The sequence below is a fragment of the Vigna radiata genome, chromosome 5 (genome assembly GCF_000741045.1).
Source record: "Vigna radiata var. radiata cultivar VC1973A chromosome 5, Vradiata_ver6, whole genome shotgun sequence".
Classification (NCBI taxonomy): Eukaryota; Viridiplantae; Streptophyta; class Magnoliopsida; order Fabales; family Fabaceae; genus Vigna; species Vigna radiata.
The window spans coordinates 24,284,677-24,307,602 of NC_028355.1; the positions used below are offsets into that span (position 1 = coordinate 24,284,677).

A 22,926-nucleotide genomic window follows, 5' to 3' on the forward strand; every position below is an offset into this window, starting at 1 on the left:
AAAATATAAGATACTTATTACATATAAAATAGTAAACACCTTGCGTAATTAAAATTATATATTTCTATTGGACTTAATAACTTTAGTTAATGATAAAAGTTTAAGCTAATCAAGCAGCTTAAACATCTAAAATTTGAAAGAAGTTTTGCTTTAGGAATGAAAAAACCGAAGGAACAGTACGTTTGTATCAATGAAAAAACTATACACTTAAGCTTTTACAAACTATACACTTACAAAAGTTATTAATCCTAAAAGTTTGTTGACTAATTTTCTACGAAAGCAACCTCTACTATTCATTTGCAGCCATGCCGCGACATATTTCTCCATTTGTCTTTCAAGTCAACCTGGTAAAAATAATTAGATTAGTATCAAAAGCATGAATTAAAAAGGCAAGTATGTATCTAACAACTTCTTATCAATCTTACTTCGGTTCTCTCTTCAAATATATCTTTGTGAGCATTTAGGATTAGCTTCCAATTTCCCATGCCAAACCTGTACATGTGAAATAAATATAATGAGGTTGGGAAATTGTATTCAAATGGTAATTAATTCTACTTATATTCTCAAATAAAGAAGAAGGGTATCACAGTTGCAATGATAAAACAGCATATCAAGAACAAATTTGTGTGATCAAAATTCATAAGAAAATCATGATTTTCCTAGTTTAGAACAAGGACATACGTCTCTACGCCATTCTTAAGTGTCTCTTCTTCTAACTGAGTCCACCTTTTTATTTTTCTCCTTTTTGTAACGACGGTTGGTTTATAGATTTTCAATGGAGAATGTTTTCTCCTCTTGGGACTTTGCAAATTAAATCTTGATGTTCCACCCTGCAGATTATCTACCGAATCTCGCTGTAAAAGAGAATGAACACAATTACCTTTGAAGACATTAATATTGCAGATTTTTTAAGACATTCAGAAAAAGAATGAACAACATAAAAATTACAAAAGGAAAAAGAGGCATAAAGATATTGGATTGTCATCATAATACAAAATTATAATATAAAAAAACACAATTACCTCGTCAACACGTGCGGCATTTTCCACTGGATCAGTTTTATTATCATTTATATCTTGTGGGCAAGATAAATCTGCCTCTATAGTCTTCTGTACCTCCTCATTATCTTCCATAGTTGTTGTTAAAAAATCTTTAGCCAATGCTTGCAAGTCTCCAGAAATGCAATCTCGAACCTTTTCAACTTCAACAATTTTTGGTAAAGAATCCTGAGCCAACAGCTCCTCAGAAATGCAATCCCCAATCTTTTCAACCCCAGACATGCAATCTCCAATCTTTTCAACTTCAACAGTGGTAGGTAAATACAAATTCTCAGCGGCGGCACTGTTACACTTTTGAACTTCTGTTGGACACAAACGCATTTAAATTCTAATTATTATGACCATAAAATCAAACCAATAGCAGTTAGTATGTGTTTAAATTTGTCACATAGAACAATCTTATTCATCACATAGACACATACTATCTTCTCAACATTAAACCAAAAAATGAAATTTCAGATGATAAAAATGATTTGGGATGATTACAATTTAACAAAACATACCTCCTTCTTCATTTTGTTGGACCTTATTCGTGTGCTCGGTGTGCTCGGTGTGCTCTATAAGTTAGTAATTGTCACATAGAACAATCTTATTCATCATATGACACATACTATCTTCTCAAAACATTAAACTAAAAAATGAAATCTCAGATGATAAAAATGATTACAATTTAACAAAACATACCTCCTTCTTCGTTTAGTTGAGCCTTATTTGTGTGCTCGGTGTGACCTATAAGTTAGTAATTGTCACACAGAACAATCTTATTCATAAAACATTAAACCAAAAAATGAAATCTGCTAAAAATGATTTCGGATGATACCTCCTTCTTGGTTTCGTTGGGTCTTATTCGTGTGCTCGGTAGCTGTTAACGGAACAAGAGGAGTACCCAAAACGGTAAGGGCTTCTTCCAAACACGCCCTGAGCTTGATAATGGCATCCCTTCTAGTTTTTACTGCGGCCAATCGCTCCCTCGCTTGTGAATCTAAAAGGGAAGTTTCAATATCCCTTCTCCACCCCTCCAACTCTACTGAGAACAGAAGGCTCTCTTCTCTGGAACCGGAACTATTCATATACGGAATCCTATTCCGCCATATCCTGTTCACGGCGCGGAGGTAGAGAGGATTGTGGCTGTAAAGATTCAAACGCAAATACTTGATCGTGCACTCCACCGCCACGGCACAGTAAGCGGCACTCATTGTGGCAGTGATCGGAAAGCCATCGGAGCGAAAGAGTTCCTCAAGATGCTCGAGGATTCTGAGAAAGTTTTCAGTAATGTTAATGCGATCAGAAGATAGGTGGTTTTGAAGAATCTTGAGAAGAAAAGTTTTCTTGAAACGGGAATCGGGATCGGACATGGAGACGATTCGAGTGTCTGGGAGGCGGCTCCGAACAAAGAATTCCAACAGGCACTGTCCAAGATCATCCATTCTCTCCCTCTGCTTCCACTTCCCTCGCTTCTTCCCCTCTCTTTCTTTTTAATTTCAAAAAAGCAAGGATTCATTTTATTTCTTTTATGTAATATAAAAATATTCATTTTATTTTAGAGGAGAAAATTTAATTAGCCAAATACATTAGGTATAAAAATATTCATTTTATTTTAGAGGAGAAAATTATGTATGCCTAAAAAAAGTGACTGTTAAATAAGTTATTATTATATGTTAATTCATAATAGTAATATGTATTATAAAAATTAAAGTCACTATTAGAAAAACAAGGTCACGTAAAATATCTTATATTAAATTGTTATAAAAAAATCTTAAGAAAACCATGTTTATAAAAAAGTAATAATAGAATGATAATATTTAGATGAAAATATAGGTAATTTGAAAATTCATATATATAATTTAATAATTAGTTAAAGCATTTATTAATGACAATGATAAAAATTTTGAAAATCGTGTTTTAGTAAAATAGTAAAATTCCATTGTTTTAATATTAAAATTTTTAAAATATATATAAATAAGTTTTATTATTTAATAACACATATTTTTATTTTCATTGTTAACTTTTTCAAATTCCTATAGACCTTTTCCTTTTCTTTTTATTATTTTTATAGCTTTTTCTATAAACTTATTGGTATTCCTAAAGCTTTTCTTATGAACCTTTTTCTATTTCTGTAACTGTTTTTCTTCTATCTAGATTATCAAAATTAAAAATTTACTTAAAATATGAATAGTTCAATCATTTTATGTTTAACATTTCTATTTACAAAGTCAAATTCATTTTAAAACCACTGATATTTGATAAATGGAGAAATGATAAGCGTCACACACTACAAAGATAACTTAAAATTTACGCTGAAATACACAAAGAATGAAACAGATACATGATAATTAACAAAAGACTTATTTTAATCTAATATATTTTTTCCTGAGAAAGACTTATTTATTATTTAAAAAAACATGTCATATTTTTTTAAGTAAAAAAAAAATACATTAAGCGAGAAAGAGAGAGAAAATGTTTTATAGAGTGAGTCCCACAAAAACTAACTCGTTTTCTTCTAAATTTTTCTTTCAAAATCAAAGGGAAAGATTTATTTATTTTTGTAATAAGTTTGGGTTTCACAAAATCAAATAGTGAGGGCCAGAGATGAATAAAAATCAAGCAGTGAGGGCCAAAACACGCTTTAATGAAGAAAGAGAAGATTCACAGAAGTGGCAGATACATGCCAGGGAATTATTATCACCACGAAATCAATGGTTTAGGACAAAATGAGCTCCAATAAGGATGTGAAGTTTGAGGTTGAGGTTTATTATAAGAGCAACCTGGAAGATGATTTCTATGCTGTCCATGTGTCTAACTTTTGTATGGACATATGGTCTCTTTCAACAATTTATCATGATATTTTACAATTCTTTTTAATAACTTTTTGATAATACAGATATGTATTATTATTTTATTAATTTATTTAAATTTATGTTTAAAATTATTTTGAAACATATCAATCATAAACTGTCACGTATACATTTGTTAAAAAAAAATTACTAAAAAAATTTTTCTTTACACAGATAAGCTACAAACAAAGATGAATACTGATTTGGATAGGACAACTATTACAAGTGGACCAATCAAAGCCTTGACCACCATTTTCATTCCAAAGCATATCCTTAAGATATAAATCACAGAAAATTTTACACATGTCATCATATCATAATTTCATAACCTTTGTCATGTTCTCAATCCTTTTGGTTAATAATTGATTAAAAAAAAACATTTTGACTTCTCCATCATTCATCCACAATGTTCATTGTTTTCCTTCAAATTTGTTATGGATACTATCAAATTTATAATACAATTGATTGATAATACCAACACGGGACCAAAGAAGTAAGTGATTGTATTAAAAAACATTGTTGATATTTCTTATTAAGCTTAATATTTGGACAAGAGTTTGTTGATGCTGTCACTTTAGTATTGCTAGTATGACTTTCTTTTTTTCTTTTTTAACTTTAGATGTAGCTTTTTTATATTGGGTATTATTTTTATACCTCGTTTTTTAAACTATTCATGAGACTCAACGAGTTAATCTAACCTAAAATAAGAAAATATTTTAAGATATAATTATTAGTGAAAATATTCATATATATTATTAAATATTTGTATATTGTGATTTTTTTAGTACATGTAAATCAGATAAAAATTCATATTATCTCGTTAATTATTATATATATTACAAGTCATAATATTTGTTGATATTTTTTTATATTGGTAATTTTATTACACGAGTTATACAATCTAAATTTTTTATAAATATATATAGTATTTTATTAAGAAATATATACATTATCTTTTGTTCAAAATCATCTAAACTTTTTTTATTTGAACCTTATATACCAGGGAATCTTATCTTGTATTCTAACTTTGTAAAATACATATAAGAATATTTTAATTATTTGATATTTTGTCATTTATTTGAAGATCATACTTAAAATTTCGGTAAAAACATTACTTTGTATTACTAAATTTAATTTAAGTAGAAATTCAATATTTATTGTTTGTATTAGTTGTATATTGTTAAATTAATTAAATAAACTATTGTGCTGTAAATTTATATTAGTGTATTTTTGGGATATATGATGTGACTAGTTTAATCCGATAATTTTGAGATACACATGGTTTACAGAAAATTAAAATGTATAGAAATGAATTACATGGATGATTTTCTTATAATGCAAATCTAAGTGGATGTTAGCTTAAATGGGTGATCCATCTCCCTACCAACTTTGTTTACAGCTGGCAGAGTATCCACTTCAGAAAGAAGAAAAAAAACGTGTTTTTTTGTATTTTATTCAAAAATGATATTTATTAAAAAACTCGTGTAAAAAATAATTTTCTAATTTCAAACAGTAAAATAATATGTTTTTTTTTATAATCTTATCATAAATAAAACAACTCCTGCACACAGTATTTAAGGGTTTTGATATTGTGACAAAATCTGAATTGCTAAATTGATAATCCAACTGTTTAATTAAGTAATTCAAATTTATCAAAAGAACTGTTTAATTAATTAATAATTGGCCATAAAGCAGTTGCATAAAAAACTTTTAACTACAAAAAAAGAAAGAGTAAACATCTCAGAATCTTTATGGTGGGATTAACTTTTTCTTACAAACTGCAAATGGTTAAGAACTTAGTAGTAACCAAAAACATTAAACTAGATTTCTATTTAGAAAAAAAAAAAAAAAAACTACTAACGAAAAACAGAGGTGCATGTAAAAGAACAGAGGAGTTTCGAAAACAACAAAAACTTATCTTTTCTAGTATGTAAAACAACCCTGTTTGTAGTTTTGTTTTACAGACTTTATTTATATACGGTCATCACCTAATGTGGTTAGTTGAGTATAGTGGTGAAGAAGCAAGTGGGGCTAGGCAAAGGTGTGTCAAGAAGCGAAGAAAAAACTTGTGTGGTGGTTGTTGCGGTGGGTGGCAGTGCGGTGAACATGGGTTCTCAAGTGTCTAAACAGATGGAACGGAGAAAGACAATTCACACAGAGAAGAAAGTTCTCTCCGATCTGAAAACGTCCGGAGAAGAGTACCCTGGCTCTGAGTACCGTCCTCAAGACAGGAAAAACTGGATGTCTGGTCTGAACCCAGAGAAACTACGCATCAACCAGATCGTCTGGCCTGGGACGCACGATTCTGCCACCAACAAAATCGGCATCCCCCTCGTCACTCGTCCTTTCGCCCAGTGCCAATCGCTCTCCATATACCGGCAGTTGGTCCTTGGTACCCGCGTCCTTGACATTCGGGTCCAAGAAAACCGTAAAATCTGCCATGGCATCCTGGTCACCTACAGCGTGGACGTGGTCCTGAACGACGTGAAGAAGTTCCTGTCTGAGACACAGTCGGAGGTGATCATCCTGGAGATCAGAACAGAGTACGGGCACGAGGACCCACCCGAATTCGATAAGTACTTGGAGGAGCAGTTGGGGGAGTTTCTGATCCCTCAGGACGAGGGCGTTTTCGGGAAGAGCATAGCGGAGCTGTTGCCGAAGAGAGTTATTTGCGTGTGGAAGCCCAGAAAATCGGCCCAGCCCAAAGCAGGGAGTCCTCTGTGGAGTGCGGGCTTTCTGAAGGATAATTGGGTGAACACGGATCTTCCTTCCACGAAGTTCGACGCTAATTTAAAGCACTTGAGCGAGCACCCACCCGTGACGTCGCGCAAGTACTTCTACAGGGTGGAGAACACCGTTACGCCAGTGGCCGATAACCCTGTTCTGTGCGTGAAACCCGTTACACGACGGATTCATGGATACGCCAGGCTCTTCATCGCTCAGTGCTTCGCTAAAGGCATCGCTGATAAGCTTCAGGTTCTCTCCACCGATTTCATCGAGGAGGATTTTGTTGATGCCTGCGCCGGACTCACTCATGCAAGGGTCGAAGGCAAAGCCTGAACTCACCTGTTTCATGTCTGTCAGTCATGCTTTTCTTTCTCAATTTCTTTTTTATTTTATCTGTACATTATTATATATGCTTTCATCAATCTCCTCTTGTACTGTGAATAGATTGGATTCTGAATTGTGAACTGTGAATTGTGAGGATATTTTCCAGAATGTCTGTCAGATGCGTGTGCAAAATAAATCGAAATTATAACTGAAAAACAGTTTCTTACAGGTCCTTCATTCTGTCATCCAATTATCAAATATGTTCTATAATTGTACAGTTTCTTTTTCAAAACTTTAGACAAAATATTCTCACACGATACCAACTTTGAATTAATTACACAGCAACACAAACAAAAATATATATATATATATATATATATATATTAAATATTATTATTTAATTATTTATAATTTCAAGAAAGATATTTATTTGGAATATAAATATTATTTTTATCTCCATGGAGTATATGAAAAAGCACAAGTTACTTTTATACATTTTTTAAGTTGAAATTTTGAAAGTGATCGTTTCCTATATACTACCTGTTATTAAATCTAGTCGTGGGTGTAAAGGAAAACTGCTTGTGTAATTCGTGATTCATGGAGTACTCGTCTCTTTGATTTTCAGGTCTGATGTAAGATTATGAATTTTTTAAGCAGTCAATAGTTATTGTTCTTGTTCAAGGGGTAGAGAATCTTCCGTTAGACCATTTGTGAATATGAATTTGTGTTTGTTCTCTTTAAAATGAACATTCTTTCTTTATTTATAGAATTTTTTTTCCCTTCTCCTTTTTTAGATTTTAAGAGGTTAATGAAATCATTTCCAAAAGATTCTTTTATGTGCTGTATACATTAATTTTTCTTTGAAATAAATTAGGCAGGTTAAGTTATAACTTTATTGTAATTTGGGTTGTTATATTTTTAAGTATAAAGATGTGTATTTTAACTATTAGTCATAATTTTTAATTTAGTGATAAACGCTTGATCTAATAATTGATGTTTGATCTAACCATTAATACAAGAGTCATGAATTTGATTCACAATAATACAATTGTTGAAGAGAGATAATTGCATATTACATAAAATATCTCAAAAGCTTATGCTAAGTGGACTAAATCACACTCGAAGATTCACAGGACAATTATGAATCATGATATTTGAATAGTTGCTCGTTTAATTAAAAATAAATAAAATTATGATTTGTCATTCCATCCTCAATGTCAATAAAACAAAGAAGAACATGTTCCCCATTTCATGGTCCAAAAATTGGATCAGTCAACATAGGTGAGAGATATTCCAAACCAAGATTAACAAAATTGTGGTACAAAGCAACATGTTTGTTGAAACTTTATTTGACATAACGTTGGTTGGATTGGATTAATAGGTTACTGAATAGAAGCATGTTGTCTTTTTCAAAAAATTTCTTATACATTATGGCTTAGTATGTTGCCAACAAAGTTAAATTTCCAAAAATAGTGAATATAATTGGTGTGATTAAAAGTGTCAAAAAAATTCGCAAATATGGATATTTGCTGATAAAGTCCGCGGAGAATAAAGTTCGCGGAGAATAGTTACTATGCACGAATATTTATTACGTGCAAATATCCATAAATATTTACTATGTGCAAGAATGAGTAGCGAATATTTTAATATCCGTTTCTAAACATAGTATACTACCCGACCCGCAGGTATATGTTATCTACAAAAAATAAATAAAAAATAATTTATATATTTTAAATTAAATTTAATTAGAAATAAAATTATATTATATTTTATTAGGTTAATTTAATTAAATTTGAATTGTAATTTACATTTTATTTAATTTATATTATATTATATTTTTTCTTTTGTAATCTTATTTTAAAAATATATAAAATATTTTTTTTAAATATTTTAAAACCCGCATATATTTTCTAAACGGATACTCGACATATAACGAATTGGATTGCAGGTATAATTTTATCTGGTGAATCGGATTGCGAGTAAGTATTATTCGTATCCAATTGGATACCCGTTATCATCCCGTGACACAATATAAGAAAGATGTTTTGGCATTTGATTGTGATGAGAATAAAGTAATACGAGAAAGTGATACATAAAAGGGGAAATGAGTTGTATCTTAGGAGAATTTAGTCAAATTATGAAAGTCATGTTGCTTATTAGTGGCAAAAAAAATTTTACATGCCAAAGATTATTCCATGTTCAATCAATAAAAACCTCAAAAGAAACTATAAATTATATATGCATATTAAGTGGAAGAAAGTGCAGACTCCTGTGTGCATAGTCTTATTTTAGTAAATCCAATAGTTTCATATTACTTCCAAGTTGAGATTAAAAGTAAATTATAGACATTTTTCTCTATTAACTCTCATATGTGAATTTTAAGTAAATTTCTAAATATGAGAATGAATATTAATCATGTTTAGCAAATTTAAAATTATAATATTGGGATAACATTTTTTCTTAAAAATTTTAATATTATAATAAGAAACTAGATTTTGAAAACGTTAAAAATGGTAAAAAAATATTAACATAAAAAATATCTCAAACTATTTTAGAATAATAAAATTGATGTGTAATTGTAAAACTACTGTGTAAAAAAACAATTGTCAAGTGAAATATTTTAGAATAATAAAATTGATATATATTAGTAAAACTACTAGGTGTAAATAACAATTTTCAAGATATCACACAGCTTGAATTGCACTATAAGGAATCGGGGGTTACTCCCTATACCTCCCCAATTCTAACCCCCACCCCCCATTCCATTTTTAAGATTTGTTTTATTAGTTTACTTTTTATATTAATTTTCAGATATTTTAATAATGGAATTTATATGTTTTGATGTATTATTTTTAAATATATTTTTAACGTATAAATGGGAGAGTGAGAGTTGCAGAGAGCGTTTGGAAGAGGAGCGTTTCAAAAGCTTTGGGGGGGTGGGGGGGGGAATACGAAGGAGAGGAATTTGAATCTGTGTGTTTTGACTGAGACAGACTGTAAAAGAGTAGGTTAACTTTAGTAAATAGGTGTAAAACGGTAAAAATAAAAAAAAACATAAAGATTAATTTTGTATTTAAAAAAAAATCCAAAAAAATTGGGGGGTGGGGGTTGGAATTGGAGAGGTACAGGGAGTAACTCCCTAAGGAATCGGCTTTTAAAGATGGAAATGGACAGGGGATTATAACCAATTTTGGGCCAAAATAATTTCGAAGTACTGGACCAGCTTAAAGGGGTTTCTTCCTGCATCTTCGTTATTTTCTCCTTACACCCCATTGTTTTCTTTCTGCACCTCTAAATTTTTCCTTGCTTTCCATTTTGCCGCTGTAATTATATATATTTATTAAATATTTTAATTCATTTACATCTTTTTACTACGTCTCATACAATCAATCGAAACCCTTTCACAGCCATTCACCAAGGTAAAGTTTTTTATTTGAAGTTGTACTGGTGGGTGTGGATTTTTCAGCGTGGTGATTTGAGAGTGGGGTGTATGTAAGAAAAACTAGATTACTTGATTTGTTTTTGAAGATTCTGTTAATTGGAACATGAAATTTGATTCGGATCTTCGGATGCAGGAATCAAAACCAGATTATCTGTAATAAATCGGATATTGAAATTCGATGAAGTTGTATAGATCGAATTTCATGATCCTCTGGGAAATGTTAGGAGTAAATCTCACTTGACAAATATTATATTTAATGTCACAATTAGTAAGTGTTATGCATAATAACAACGTTAATGAAAAATCTAGCCTTTATATATTTTTATTTATTATTTGGTGACTTATGTTTCTCATTTTGTTGTGTTATCTATTAAAACAAAAAACATTAAATACCAAAACCGAATTTAAACTATTAGAGAAATACGAAATTTTCTTAAAACATCAAATCAAATCAAATCTTACAATATCTTTAACAATCCCCTAATGAGTTTGAATCTCACTGTAATACATTCTAAACTACTTAAATATTCATATATGATATATTACCCTTTTATATGAATATTAGTTTTAAATTATTCTTTCAACCATTCTTATACTTATTAGAATCCTGTCAAATAGTGAAATTACTAATTAAGTTATCGATAACAATATATAAATGCATTATATATAAATGCAATATAATAATAGATATATTATAAATAAAATAAATTATAGTTATTGAAGTAATAAATATTATAAATAATTGTGTGAATAAATTTTTGTTATGAATAATTATTTAAATTTGAAAAAAATAGGTATTAAAAGAGTAAAATTGTATATTAGTTTTTCTATAATGAGTAATTATTTGAGTGTCATATCGCAGAGCACGGCGGGTTCAGTGAGCAATGCGGTGGAAGTTGGAGAGAAAAGCTTAAAGCATCATTATGCTGTTTTCATGGCCTTGCATAAGTGTCAGGTTAGGTTGCAGAGGCTATTTATTTCTGATTTTTGAATGCCACTGTTTTCTAATTCTTTGGGCAACTTTTGATATTAGGGACAGGTAAGAAATGCGAATTTTATTTATTCATTTATTTAAAGTTTATTATATTTTTGTATTGTAAGAATAGTAAAAAGTATAAAAATAAAATACAAAAGAAAATGGAAAGTAGATAAAATGGAAAAATAAAATAAATTTACAAAACTATACGAAATAATATTAAAGCTTCTAATGTATGAATTTAAGTATTGTTTGGATGAGAAATTCTGTAGTCGATGAATAACCATGACATGCTTTTCCCAAGCAAATGCTATTTGTCAGTAAGTTTCTTTCCGTTTCTATCTATCTACATTCAATTTAACGAAATTACCTTAGAAGCATTAATCACATTCCTAATTGACTATTAATGATTTTTTTTATTAGAAACACCTTGCATTATAAAATATAAGATGCATATTAAATATAAAATATTAAACACCTAGCGTAATTAAAGTTACATATTTGTATTGCACCTACTGACTTTAATTTATGATAAAAGTTTCAACTAATCAAGCTGCTTAAACATCTAAAATTTGAATGAAGTTTTGCTTTAGGAATGAAAAAACCGAAGCAACACCACATTCTTAATTTTTACACTACATTTCCTTCAAAAAGCTAATAATCCTAAAAAGTTTGTTGCCTAATTTTCCATGAACTCAAACTCTATGATTTATTTGCTCCATAGCGTGTTATATTTCTCCATTTGTCCTTCAAATTAACCTGACAAAAATAATTAGATCAGTATCATAAGCATGAACTAAAAAAGCAAGTATATATCAACAACTTCTTATCAATCTTACTTCGGTTCTCTCTTCAAATATATCCTTGTGAGCATTTAGGATTAGCTTCCAATTTCCCCTGCCAAACCTGTGAAATAAATATAATGAGGTTGGAAAATCGTATTCAAATGTTAATTAATTCTACTTATATTCTCAAATAAAGAAGAATATCACACTTGCAATGATAAAACAACATATCAAGAAAAAAATTGTGTGATCAAAATTCAAAAGAAAATCATGATTTTTCTACTTTAGAACAATCACATACTTCTCTACACCATTCTTAAGTGTCTCTTCTTCTAAGTGACTCCACCTTTTTGTTTTTCTTCTTTTTGTAAAGGCGTTTGATTTATAGATTTTCAATGGAGAATGTTTTTTCTTATTGGGACTACGTAAATTAAATCTTGATGTTCCACCTTGCAGATTATCTTCTGAATCCTCCTGCAAAAAGAGAATGAACACAATTACCTTTGAAGACATTAATATTGCACAGTTTAATTACAAATCTTTTGAAGACATTCATAAAAGAATGAACAACATAAAAATTATAAGGAAAAACAGGCATAAAAAAAAAAGATATTTGTCATTCCTATAAATAAACATAAAGTCTTTTCTAAAGAGTCAAAAGAAATCATAATAAGAAATTATAATATAAAAAGATACAATTACCTCATCAACACGTGCTGCATTTTTCACTTGAGCCACCTCATCATCACTTATATCCGTGGAGCAGGATAAATATGTCTCCTCGTTATCTTCCATAGTTGTTGTTAAAGAATCCTTAGCCAAGGCTTGCATCTTCCCATAAATGCAATCCCCTGGTAAATGCAAATTCTCAGCAATGAAAATATGATCAAGTTTAAATTCTAATTACTATGACCATAAAATAAAACCAATAGCTATTAGTATGTGTTTAAATTATAAGTATGAGTTATAAGTTAGTAATTCTCACACAGAACAATCTTATTCATCACATAGACACATACTATCTTCACAAAACATTAAACAAAAAATGAAATCTCAGATGATAAAAATGATTTGGAATGATACCTCTTTCTTCGTTTTCTTGGGCCTTATTTGTGTGTTCTGTAACTGTTAACTGAGCAAAAGGAGAACCCAAAACGGTACAGGCTTCGTCGAAAAACGCCCTGAGCTTGATAATGGCATCCCCTCTAGTATCTATGGAAGCCAATCGCTTCCTCATTTGTGAATCCGAAAGGGAAGTTTCGATGTCCTTTTTCCATTGCTCCAACTCCACCGAGAATGGAAGACTCCCTTCTCTGGAACCGGAACTATTCTGATGCGGAATCCTAACTTGCCATATCCTCTTCACTGCGCGGAGGTAGAGAAGATCGTGGTGAAGATTCAGATGCAGATACCTGATTGTGCATTCCACCGCCACGGCGCAGTAGGCGGCACTCAAGGTGGCAGGAACCGGAAAGGCATCGCAAAGAAAGAGTTCTTCAAGATGTTCGAGGATTTTGAGAATGTTTTCGGAGATGTTGATGGTCGGAGAAGAAAGGTCATTTTGAATGATTTTAAGAAGGAATATCCTTTTAAAACCGGAATCATGATTAGACTTAGACATGGAAAAAACTCTAAGCATATTTTTGACCATATTATCTTTCTCTTCTGGGTCTGGAAAGGGGCTCCGAATAAGAAATTCTAATAGACAGTGCCGAAGATCATCCATTCTCTCCATCTGCTTCCCCTTTCCTTACTTCTTCACTCTCTTTTTAATTTCAATAACTAGCCCAACGGTTCATTTTCTTTCTTTTATATATATCAAGATAATTATTTTAATTAATGTTTTATTAAATTAAATATTATTGACATATTATATTTAATCAGCCAAATATATCATGTATAAAAATATTCATTTTATTTTAGAATCGAAAATTATGTATGCCTAAGAAAAGTGGCTGTTAAATAAGTTGTTATTATTATATGATAAATCTTATTTTAAATTGTTATAAAAAAATCTTAAGAAAACCATGTTTATATACATATATATACAGCTTTCTCTGAAAACCTTTTCATTTCATATTCCTGTAGCTTTTTTTATAAACCTGTTTGTATTCTAATAGTTTTTCTTTTCCCTATGAACCTTTTCCTCTTCCTTCTGTTTTTCTTTTATTTAGATTATCTAAATTAAAATTTTATAATAGTTGAACTATTTTATGTTTAACAATTTTATTTACAAAGTCAAATTCATTTTAAAACCATTGATATTTAATAAATGAAGAAATGATAAACATCACAAACTACATGTAAAATTTACGTTGAGTACACAAATAATAAAACATATACACGATAAATTAACAAAAGACTTATTTTAATCTAATATTTTTTTTTTCCTAAGAAAGACTTATTTATTATTTAAAAAATATATATGTGAATATTATTTCTTACAAACTGCAAATTATATATGTGAATATGATTTCTGAACGACAAATGGTTAAGAACCTAGTAGTAACCAAAAACATTAAACTAGATTTCTGTTTAGAAAAAAACTGCTAACGGAAAACAGAGGTGCAAGTAAGAACAGAGGAGTTTCGAAAACAACAAAAACTTATCTTTACTAGTATGGAAAACAACCCTGTTTGTAATTTTGTTTTGCAGAGTTTATATATATATATATATATATATATATATATATATATATATATATATATATATATATAGTCATCACCTAACGTGGTTAGTTGAGTATAGTGGTGAAGTTTAAATTGAAGTTTTGAAAGTGATGGTTTCCTATATACTAAACGTTAAAACAAATATAATTTTAAAAATATATATACATAACTGTGTAAGAATGATATTACAAAACGTTAAAACAAATATAATTTAAACATATATGATATTAAAAATTCATATGAAAATTATTATTTAATTATTTTAAAATACAAAATATATTTAATTATTAATTTTATTAAATAAATAGATTATTTTGTATTTATTAGAAAAGTTAGAATAGTTAGGTTAAACGATGACAGATAACATTTTTTTTTATACAATGGTGTAAATACAAGGATTTAAATAGGTGAATTTGTCTTTGGAAAGGAAATAATCCAAATTCAAATGTATCCATACACTAATCTTGTTTATTGCACTCTCATGTGATTCTACCATTTTTTAGTGTCTTAAATATGTTTATTGAAAGTTTAGTATTAATAATATATATTTTTAAATATTATAAATACAACTAAAATCATCAATCAAGAAATTTAAACTATTTAACCCAATAACAACAATAAACCATTATAATAAATGGATTTCATAAGTGACAAGTCTTGAAAAAATTCAGAAGTGTCAAAATAAATCTACAAAATTTTTAAAGATACAGAATATATAAAATAAATTAAAAATAAATAAATTTTATTTATATATTAAAATTCGGGGGCGACCCTTTATTACAAACCAAGAGTAGATTTGATTACACCAATTTATTGTTATTGTAAATTATATTTATAAACAGATTATAGAACTTTTAGTTTGATTAAATAATAATTTTCTGGTATTTTTGTTTTTCGTACTCCTCAACCTATGATATTTATCATATATGCATCCATGCTGAGGTAAAAATATTAATTAAAAGTTGAGTAAAAAATAATTTTATATTTTTATGCAATAAAAAATATTTGTTTTTAAATACCACTATTTTTACATGTTGTATAAGTGCACAGTAAAAACCCCATAGGTCAATATTAAATTTAAAGTTTACATAGATAAATTGGTAATATCTTTTACTTTAATTGATGAAAAGATAAATTTGCCCACGTAAAAAATGTGTTAAAAGAAAATTCATGAAGACAATTTTTTTGACAACGGAACACGTGTCATTACTTTATTAGTCTATTTGAATTTATTTTTAAAAAAATATTTAAAACGAATCAATCACAAGTTGTCACGTATGCGTTATAAAAAATTGTTAAAAAAATATTGTTAAAAGTACATTTTCCTTTTTATATGTACGAACACAATATAAAGCAACCACGACCCATATGCTCTTCTCTTCCATGGACGATTTCATGCATCTAAATTTGCCCTAATTCTCCATCTCTACGCATCAAAAGAGTTTATATGGAGAGAGAGAGAGGAGGGGAATGGATTGAAATGGACTTATGCAATTTAATTAAAACCATTGACGTTTTATCCAATTCGCATGCAGGCTTAAATTCACGTAGTGCTTTTTAAGGATAATGCTACTTTTATATCATTTTAAATTTAAAATAAATTATTTTTTAATATATATCTTGTATTTTAGATTTATAATGAATAATTAAAGTAATGTAAAGTCATTTCTAATCATTTAATAAGAATATTGAAATTTAATTCTTTTAATATAACAATGAAATATAGTGGATTGAAAATATAGAAAATTAATATTAAGGGTGGATAAAATTAACTCAATTGTATTAAATTATTAATTAACTATATTATATTGAATAAAGAAAAACTGAATTATTTACAATAAAATTGAATTGTCCTATTTTAGAGTTTAGTTTTAGAAAATTCAACATCTAAAGGTATGGTTGAGATAAATACTCATTAACTCAAAACTAATTCATTTTACATATTTTTAATTGTTTGAGAGTTTTCAAAATTACATTTTAGTTTGACTATTGTCGATATTAGATCAAATTTTGTCAATTTTCGATAGAAACTAACTTTTTGAATTCAATCGATTTTTGACAAGGGTCAACTCAATCAAATTTCGTTTTGATCTCACCTTACTCATATCAACTTTTAATTTTATTTCTTTATAGGACAATGTATATTATGAATACAATGGATAGATACTAATTAATTTAGTTTTAATTTTGTACAGTTTAGTTTAAAATTAGTATAGTTCAAAAATAGGTTAGATAGTAAAAGTTCAATTGAGATTATAGATGAATACAATTAGTTCAATTAAAATAAACTAATTTTTGCTTATTGCAAATTTTAATAATACGCAATTCATTTTACCTACCTCTAACTAAAAGGATTAAATGAGAGAAACAACATTCTCCTCCTATTACTATAAAATTTAGTCATGAAATATTTATTTACTTATATTTAGTTAAGTAGTACATATTTTTTTTAAAAAAAAATTCTCATCTTAAAATGTATAATAAATTAAATGACGATCTTTCTTCCATTGCTTATCTAGAAGACGAGTGACATATCAAAATAGATTTAAAACTTCAAGATTTTTATAATTTCCAAGAGAACTCTGTAACTAATAACTTTCTACAACTTCAAGTAGCTAAGCCACAACCATGTGAAAATGTTGTCGATGACTTTCATCATTCAGAGCATAAAGAAATGGCTCTAATACGATATGTAATTAATATATCGTTCCATTAAGAGTGTGTGTGCATGAAAATCACTCACTCAGTATAAAAATATTTTATGTATGGCAAGAGTTAGAAGTCGATTAATAACCTCAAACTTATAAGATTTACGTTAATGTAGTGAATTATAGACGGATCTTAATGGTTACAGGAGAGACATTCACCCCAAATATTTTTAAAATTTATATACAATTTAAAATATGTTTTTAAGACTTTATTTCATTTTAATATATTTTGTATTTATATATAAAGATTTTAACATCTCAATATGTGTTGAAGAGCCAAAAATGACTTTGGTTAAAAGATTGAAAAATATTAAATATAAGTCATACTCAATTTCAACATGCAATCTATGTTAGTAATAGTTTATTTACTTACACTTGAGATTTATGCACTTCAAAGGCTGTAACTAAATTAATGTAATAATTAAAGGAATTAATTAAAAAAATAAATAAAAATCAGGATTATACACCCCAATAAAAAAACTAGCTTTTGAGATTAAAATAATAATCTAATATAAATAAGAAGTTAAAAAGAATAGAAATCCTGATTCAGAATGTTCTGACTTGAATTCTCTTGATCTCTCTTGTTAACAGAAGTTGACTTTTCCATAAATGCTACAAAGATTAAGATGAAATATTTGCTTTTGAATGTTAGTACGCAACACTGTTGCAGTGAAAGAGAATGAAAAATAGATGAAATAATGAACATCTAAACATAGGAAAAATACTTTTCAATTTGTTTTTAATTTTACTTTAAGTAAAATTTTTAAAATTAAAATAATTATTTTATCAATTTTACCATTTAAATGATAATTTCTTTAAATTTAATTGTTTTCTATTTGAAAACTTTTAAACTTAATAATTTTTTAAATAAAAAAGTTACATATAAAATAACTTAAAAATATTTAATCATACAAATTATTTATACTACATAAATCCAGGCACTATCACGTCTGTATATCCGTGCTGTCTTGTGTATCTGCATTTTTTTTAGATATTTATAACATATTGTTTTGAGTGACATAGTTTGTTATCCACATTTTAAAAAAATTTATAATATATTATACTATGAGTTGATAATATTATAACTTTTCTATGAATATAAGTAAAAATATTTGTTATGATATATGATATTTATATATTATTTACATACTTATCAATTCAAACGTTGAATTTGGATTATTTTAATTATCTTTCTTTTATTCTTCAGGATAGTTCTTTATGTATCTGCTCTGTGATTATTTTTTGTTCTTTATATGAAAAATCTAGCCTTTATATATTTTTATTTATTGTTTGGTGACTTATGTTTCTCATTTTGTTGTGTTATCTATTAAAATAAAAAACATTAAATACCGAAACCGAATTTAAACTATTAGAGAAATACCAAATTTTCTTAAAAAAATAATCAAATCTTACTATATCCTTAACAATCCCCTAGTGAGTTTGAATCCCACTGTAATACACTCTAAACTACTTAAATATTCATACATTACCCTTTTATATGAATAATAGTTTTAGATTAATCTTTCAACCATTCTTATACTTATTAGAGTCCTCTCAAATAGTGAAATTACTAATTAAGTTATCGATAACAATATATAAATGCATTACATAAATGCAACATAGTAATAGATATATAATAAATAAAATAAATTCTAGTTATTGAAGTAATAAATATTATAAATAATTGTGTAAATAAATTTATGTTATGAGTAATTATTTAATTTTGAAAAAATAGGTATTAAAAGAGTAAAAGTGTAGATTAGTTTTTCTATAATGAGTAATTATTTGAATTAAAAAAGTAGTTATTGAAATGTGAAAAATAAAAAATAGTTTTCTGTTATAAATAATTATTTAGATTTTAATGTAGTAATTAGGATGATAAAATTTGAAAAATAAAATAAAACACTAAAATATTTATCTTTTTTATATATAATTATAGATTTTATTTTATAATTATAATAATAACAATAACTATAATTTTATTAGTTTTTATTATTGTATAGAGAAAATGAAAACACATACATCTACCATCTATAATTATATAAAGAGAATAACTATTTTTGATTTGTCTATATTTTTGGTTTTTCTATTTTACTTTTTACACAATAGTTAATGTTCGTAATACAAAATTGAGATATGGTCTAATACGTTTTCTAGATTAGAAAAAAAGGTTTCTATTTATGTAAAATGATTGCAAGGATTAAAAAGAAATTGATATTAGATTTTGAGAAGTAAAATAAAAAAAAAATAATTAATTGTTTATCAGTAAAAAAGTGTATATATTAACTAAATTTAACCAATTTATAGGAACTAAATTAAATATTTTACGGGTAAATATGTATAGACTATAGAGGTGCATATTTTGATTGCACATGGAACAAATTTTACATATTAGAGTATTAACATTTATACATATGAAAACATGTTATATGTAGGTAAAAGAATTATATAAAAAATTTCTTTCTTGTATCTTATTCACGCCTTTTAGTTTCTATTTTGCAGATCTACAACATTTTTTCTCATAGATTTAAGTGGAACATAATGTTAAATACTAAAATGCATATATTAATATTAATGATATTGAATGGTCTCGAAATGCATCCTAGTTAAATTCTAAGAAGATTCTTCCACATTAGTTATTTGTGATTAGTGTAACAGTTTGTAATTAATTAATTTAATTTAATTGATTGCAAAGGCACTTTCTCTCTCTTAGTCGCAGCGTGTAAGCCGTACACACGTTCGTTAAAGAGATAATAGGAGTATCCTCTGTGGCGCGTGGAATTAGTTTCCCTACATGAGGTATGATTTACGAAAGGAAGAAGGCGTAGGATGAGAGCGTGGACTACAATCGTTGATCTATAACGTGTGGGAAGAAGAGGAGTTGGCCTCCCCAGTCCATGAAAGGTTTGGACCAACCATTTGCTATAACTATATGTATCCACACCTGTTATTGCAATTTTTAACACAGCCTCGGAGAAAAACCCGTCGAACCATTTCCATAATTTCCCCCCCTCAGTCACTTACCCCGGCGGCGCCACCGTCACCGCCACCGCCAACCCTCCATGACACAAACATCAGCCAAACAATACCACAATCTCTGAGACAGGAATCTCGTACAGACAAATAAATTTATTGATCAATCCGAAACGTTGTTTGGTCGCTAGCGAGCGCGTGAGGGTCCGCTGCAACCATGTCGAGCATCGTCAAGGAGATCCTGGCGAGCCCGATACAAATGGCGGACCAGGTATCGAAGATGGCGGAGGAGGCCCAGAATTTCCGACAGGAATGTCTCGAGCTCAAATCCAAAACGGAGAAGCTCGCAGGGCTCCTCCGCCAGGCCGCGAGGAACAGCAGCGACCTATACGAGCGTCCCACGCGGCGCATCATCGACGACACCGAACAAGTCCTGGACAAGGCCCTCATACTCGTCACCAAATGCCGCGCCAACAGTGTCATCAAAAGACTCTTCACCATCATCCCCGCCACAGCCTTCCGCAAGACCTCCATGCAGCTAGAGAATTCCGTGGGCGATGTCCAGTGGCTCCTCCGCGTCTCTGCCTCCGCCGACGAGCGTGACGACGAGTACCTCGGGCTTCCCCCCATCGCTGCCAACGAACCCATCCTCTGCCTCATCTGGGAACAGGTTGCCATTCTCTTGTCCGGTGCCCCCTTGGAAGATCGCAACGACGCCGCCGCTTCATTGGTTTCGCTCGCTCGCGACAATGACCGTTACGGGAAACTGATCATCGAAGAGGGTGGCGTGCCCCCGCTGTTGAAGCTTCTGAAGGAAGGACACTTGGAAGGACAGGAGAACGCTGCGAGAGCCATTGGGCTTCTCGGGAAAGACCCTGAAAGTGTGGAACACATTGTGAACGCCGGTGTTTGTTCAGTGTTTGCCAAAATCCTCAAAGATGGTCACATGAAGGTTCAAGCGGTGGTGGCCTGGGCTATTTCTGAACTCGCTGCCAATCACCCCAAATGCCAGGATCATTTTTCTCAGAACAATGCCATACGCTTGCTCGTTAGCCATCTCGCCTTCGAGACCATTCAAGAGCATAGCAAGTACGCTATTGCCAACAAGGCCAGGTCCATTCACACCTTAGTTTTGGAGAGTAATACAACCAACACGCATGAATATGAAGATGATAAGAACGTTGCCCTTCGTCCAACGGGGACAAATACATCCACTCAGATGCACAACGTGGTTTCGAACACCATGGCAATGAAGGGCATTGCCCAAAAAAATAATGCCACTGCCACGGCTGGGACACCGCATAACAGCGGCGTTACAAACGCGAAAAAACATCAAGGTGGGACACCGCACGTGTCAATTGCTGGGACGAGTATCAAGGGGAGGGAATACGAAGACCCCGTCACAAAGGCAGAGATGAAGGCGATGGCAGCCAGAGCCTTATGGCAACTGGCGAGGGGTAACTTGAGTGTGTGTAGGAGCATAACAGAATCAAGGGCTCTTCTGTGTTTCGCAGTTTTGCTGGAAAAGGGTCCCGAAGACGTGCAATCTTACTCTGCGATGGCGTTAATGGAAATAACGGCCGTGTCGGAGCAACATGCAGAGCTGAGACGCTCTGCATTCAAACCCACAGCCCCTGCTGCAAAGGCTGTTCTTGATCAGCTTCTTAGAGTGATAGAAAACGAACAAGATGACCTGCTCATACCTTGCATAAGATCCGTTGGTAATTTGGCGAGAACTTTCAGAGCCACGGAAACAAGACTGGTTGGGCCATTGGTGAAACTCCTTGACGAAAGAGAAGCCCATGTTAGCACGGAAGCGGCAATTGCACTCAACAAATTTGCATGCACGGAAAACTACCTCCACGAGAACCACTGCAACGCCATCATAGAGGCTGGGGGCGCCAAGCACTTGATTCAACTGGTTTACTTTGGGGAGCAAATGGTTCAGATTCCTTCCGTGACTCTCCTTTGTTACATAGCGCTCCACGTCCCCAAGAGCGAGACACTGGCGCAAGAAGAGGTTCTCATAGTTCTGGAGTGGTGCACCAAGCAGGCACATCTCGTGGAGGAACACAGCATCTTACAACTGCTACCAGAAGCTAAGAGTAGACTCGAACTCTATCAATCAAGAGGAAGAGGATTCCGTTGAACTGCTCAACCATGAAATCTGTAACTCCATCCCGTCTTCTTTTACTTTTACGGATTGCATGAGTTTATGTATATATTCCAGGGTGCTTGCCCCTCAAATTAATCTAGGCACATCGTCTTTTTGTATCCAATATTAGAATATATCTCTATAGAAAACCTTCTTCTTATGTGTTCTTTTTCACCAATTTTTTCTTTCTGTCAACTTTGATTCATCACACTCCTGCATTTATATCCCTTTCGCTGTTTATTCAGGACCTGAAAATAGGAGGATGCATTAAGGAG

The 22,926-nt window shown here is 30.4% G+C and overlaps 4 protein-coding genes across 5 annotated transcripts; 2 read left to right on the top strand and 2 right to left on the bottom strand.

Annotated features, from left to right (window-relative positions):
- Positions 1-61: 61 nt before the first annotated feature.
- Positions 62-2,535, bottom strand: LOC106761076. 2 transcript variants are annotated; one of them, XM_014644570.2, is made up of 7 exons: positions 1,879-2,535; positions 1,743-1,787; positions 1,562-1,615; positions 1,023-1,360; positions 682-854; positions 426-492; positions 62-344 (listed from the first exon to the last, which is right to left on the bottom strand). In XM_014644570.2, exons 1-7 carry the CDS (start codon positions 2,483-2,485, stop codon positions 294-296), a joined length of 1,335 nt encoding a protein of 444 aa, XP_014500056.1. In that variant the 5' UTR covers positions 2,486-2,535; the 3' UTR covers positions 62-293. The 2 variants fall into 2 exon arrangements, with proteins under 2 accessions (XP_014500056.1, XP_014500057.1); XM_014644571.2 differs by lacking the exon at positions 1,562-1,615.
- A 3,281-nt stretch (positions 2,536-5,816) lies between these two features.
- On the top strand, positions 5,817-7,171 carry LOC106760822. The gene has a single exon (XM_014644252.2). It carries the CDS (start codon positions 5,999-6,001, stop codon positions 6,950-6,952), a length of 954 nt encoding a protein of 317 aa, XP_014499738.1. The 5' UTR covers positions 5,817-5,998; the 3' UTR covers positions 6,953-7,171.
- Positions 7,172-12,063: 4,892 nt separating this feature from the next.
- Positions 12,064-13,881, bottom strand: LOC106760502. Its single transcript, XM_014643931.1, has 5 exons — positions 13,230-13,881; positions 12,849-12,997; positions 12,448-12,620; positions 12,201-12,267; positions 12,064-12,120 (listed from the first exon to the last, which is right to left on the bottom strand). Exons 1-5 carry the CDS (start codon positions 13,879-13,881, stop codon positions 12,064-12,066), a joined length of 1,098 nt encoding a protein of 365 aa, XP_014499417.1.
- Positions 13,882-20,306: 6,425 nt separating this feature from the next.
- Positions 20,307-22,750, top strand: LOC106760503. Its single transcript, XM_014643932.2, has one exon. It carries the CDS (start codon positions 20,714-20,716, stop codon positions 22,643-22,645), a length of 1,932 nt encoding a protein of 643 aa, XP_014499418.1. The 5' UTR covers positions 20,307-20,713; the 3' UTR covers positions 22,646-22,750.
- The last annotated feature ends 176 nt before the right edge of the window (positions 22,751-22,926 follow it).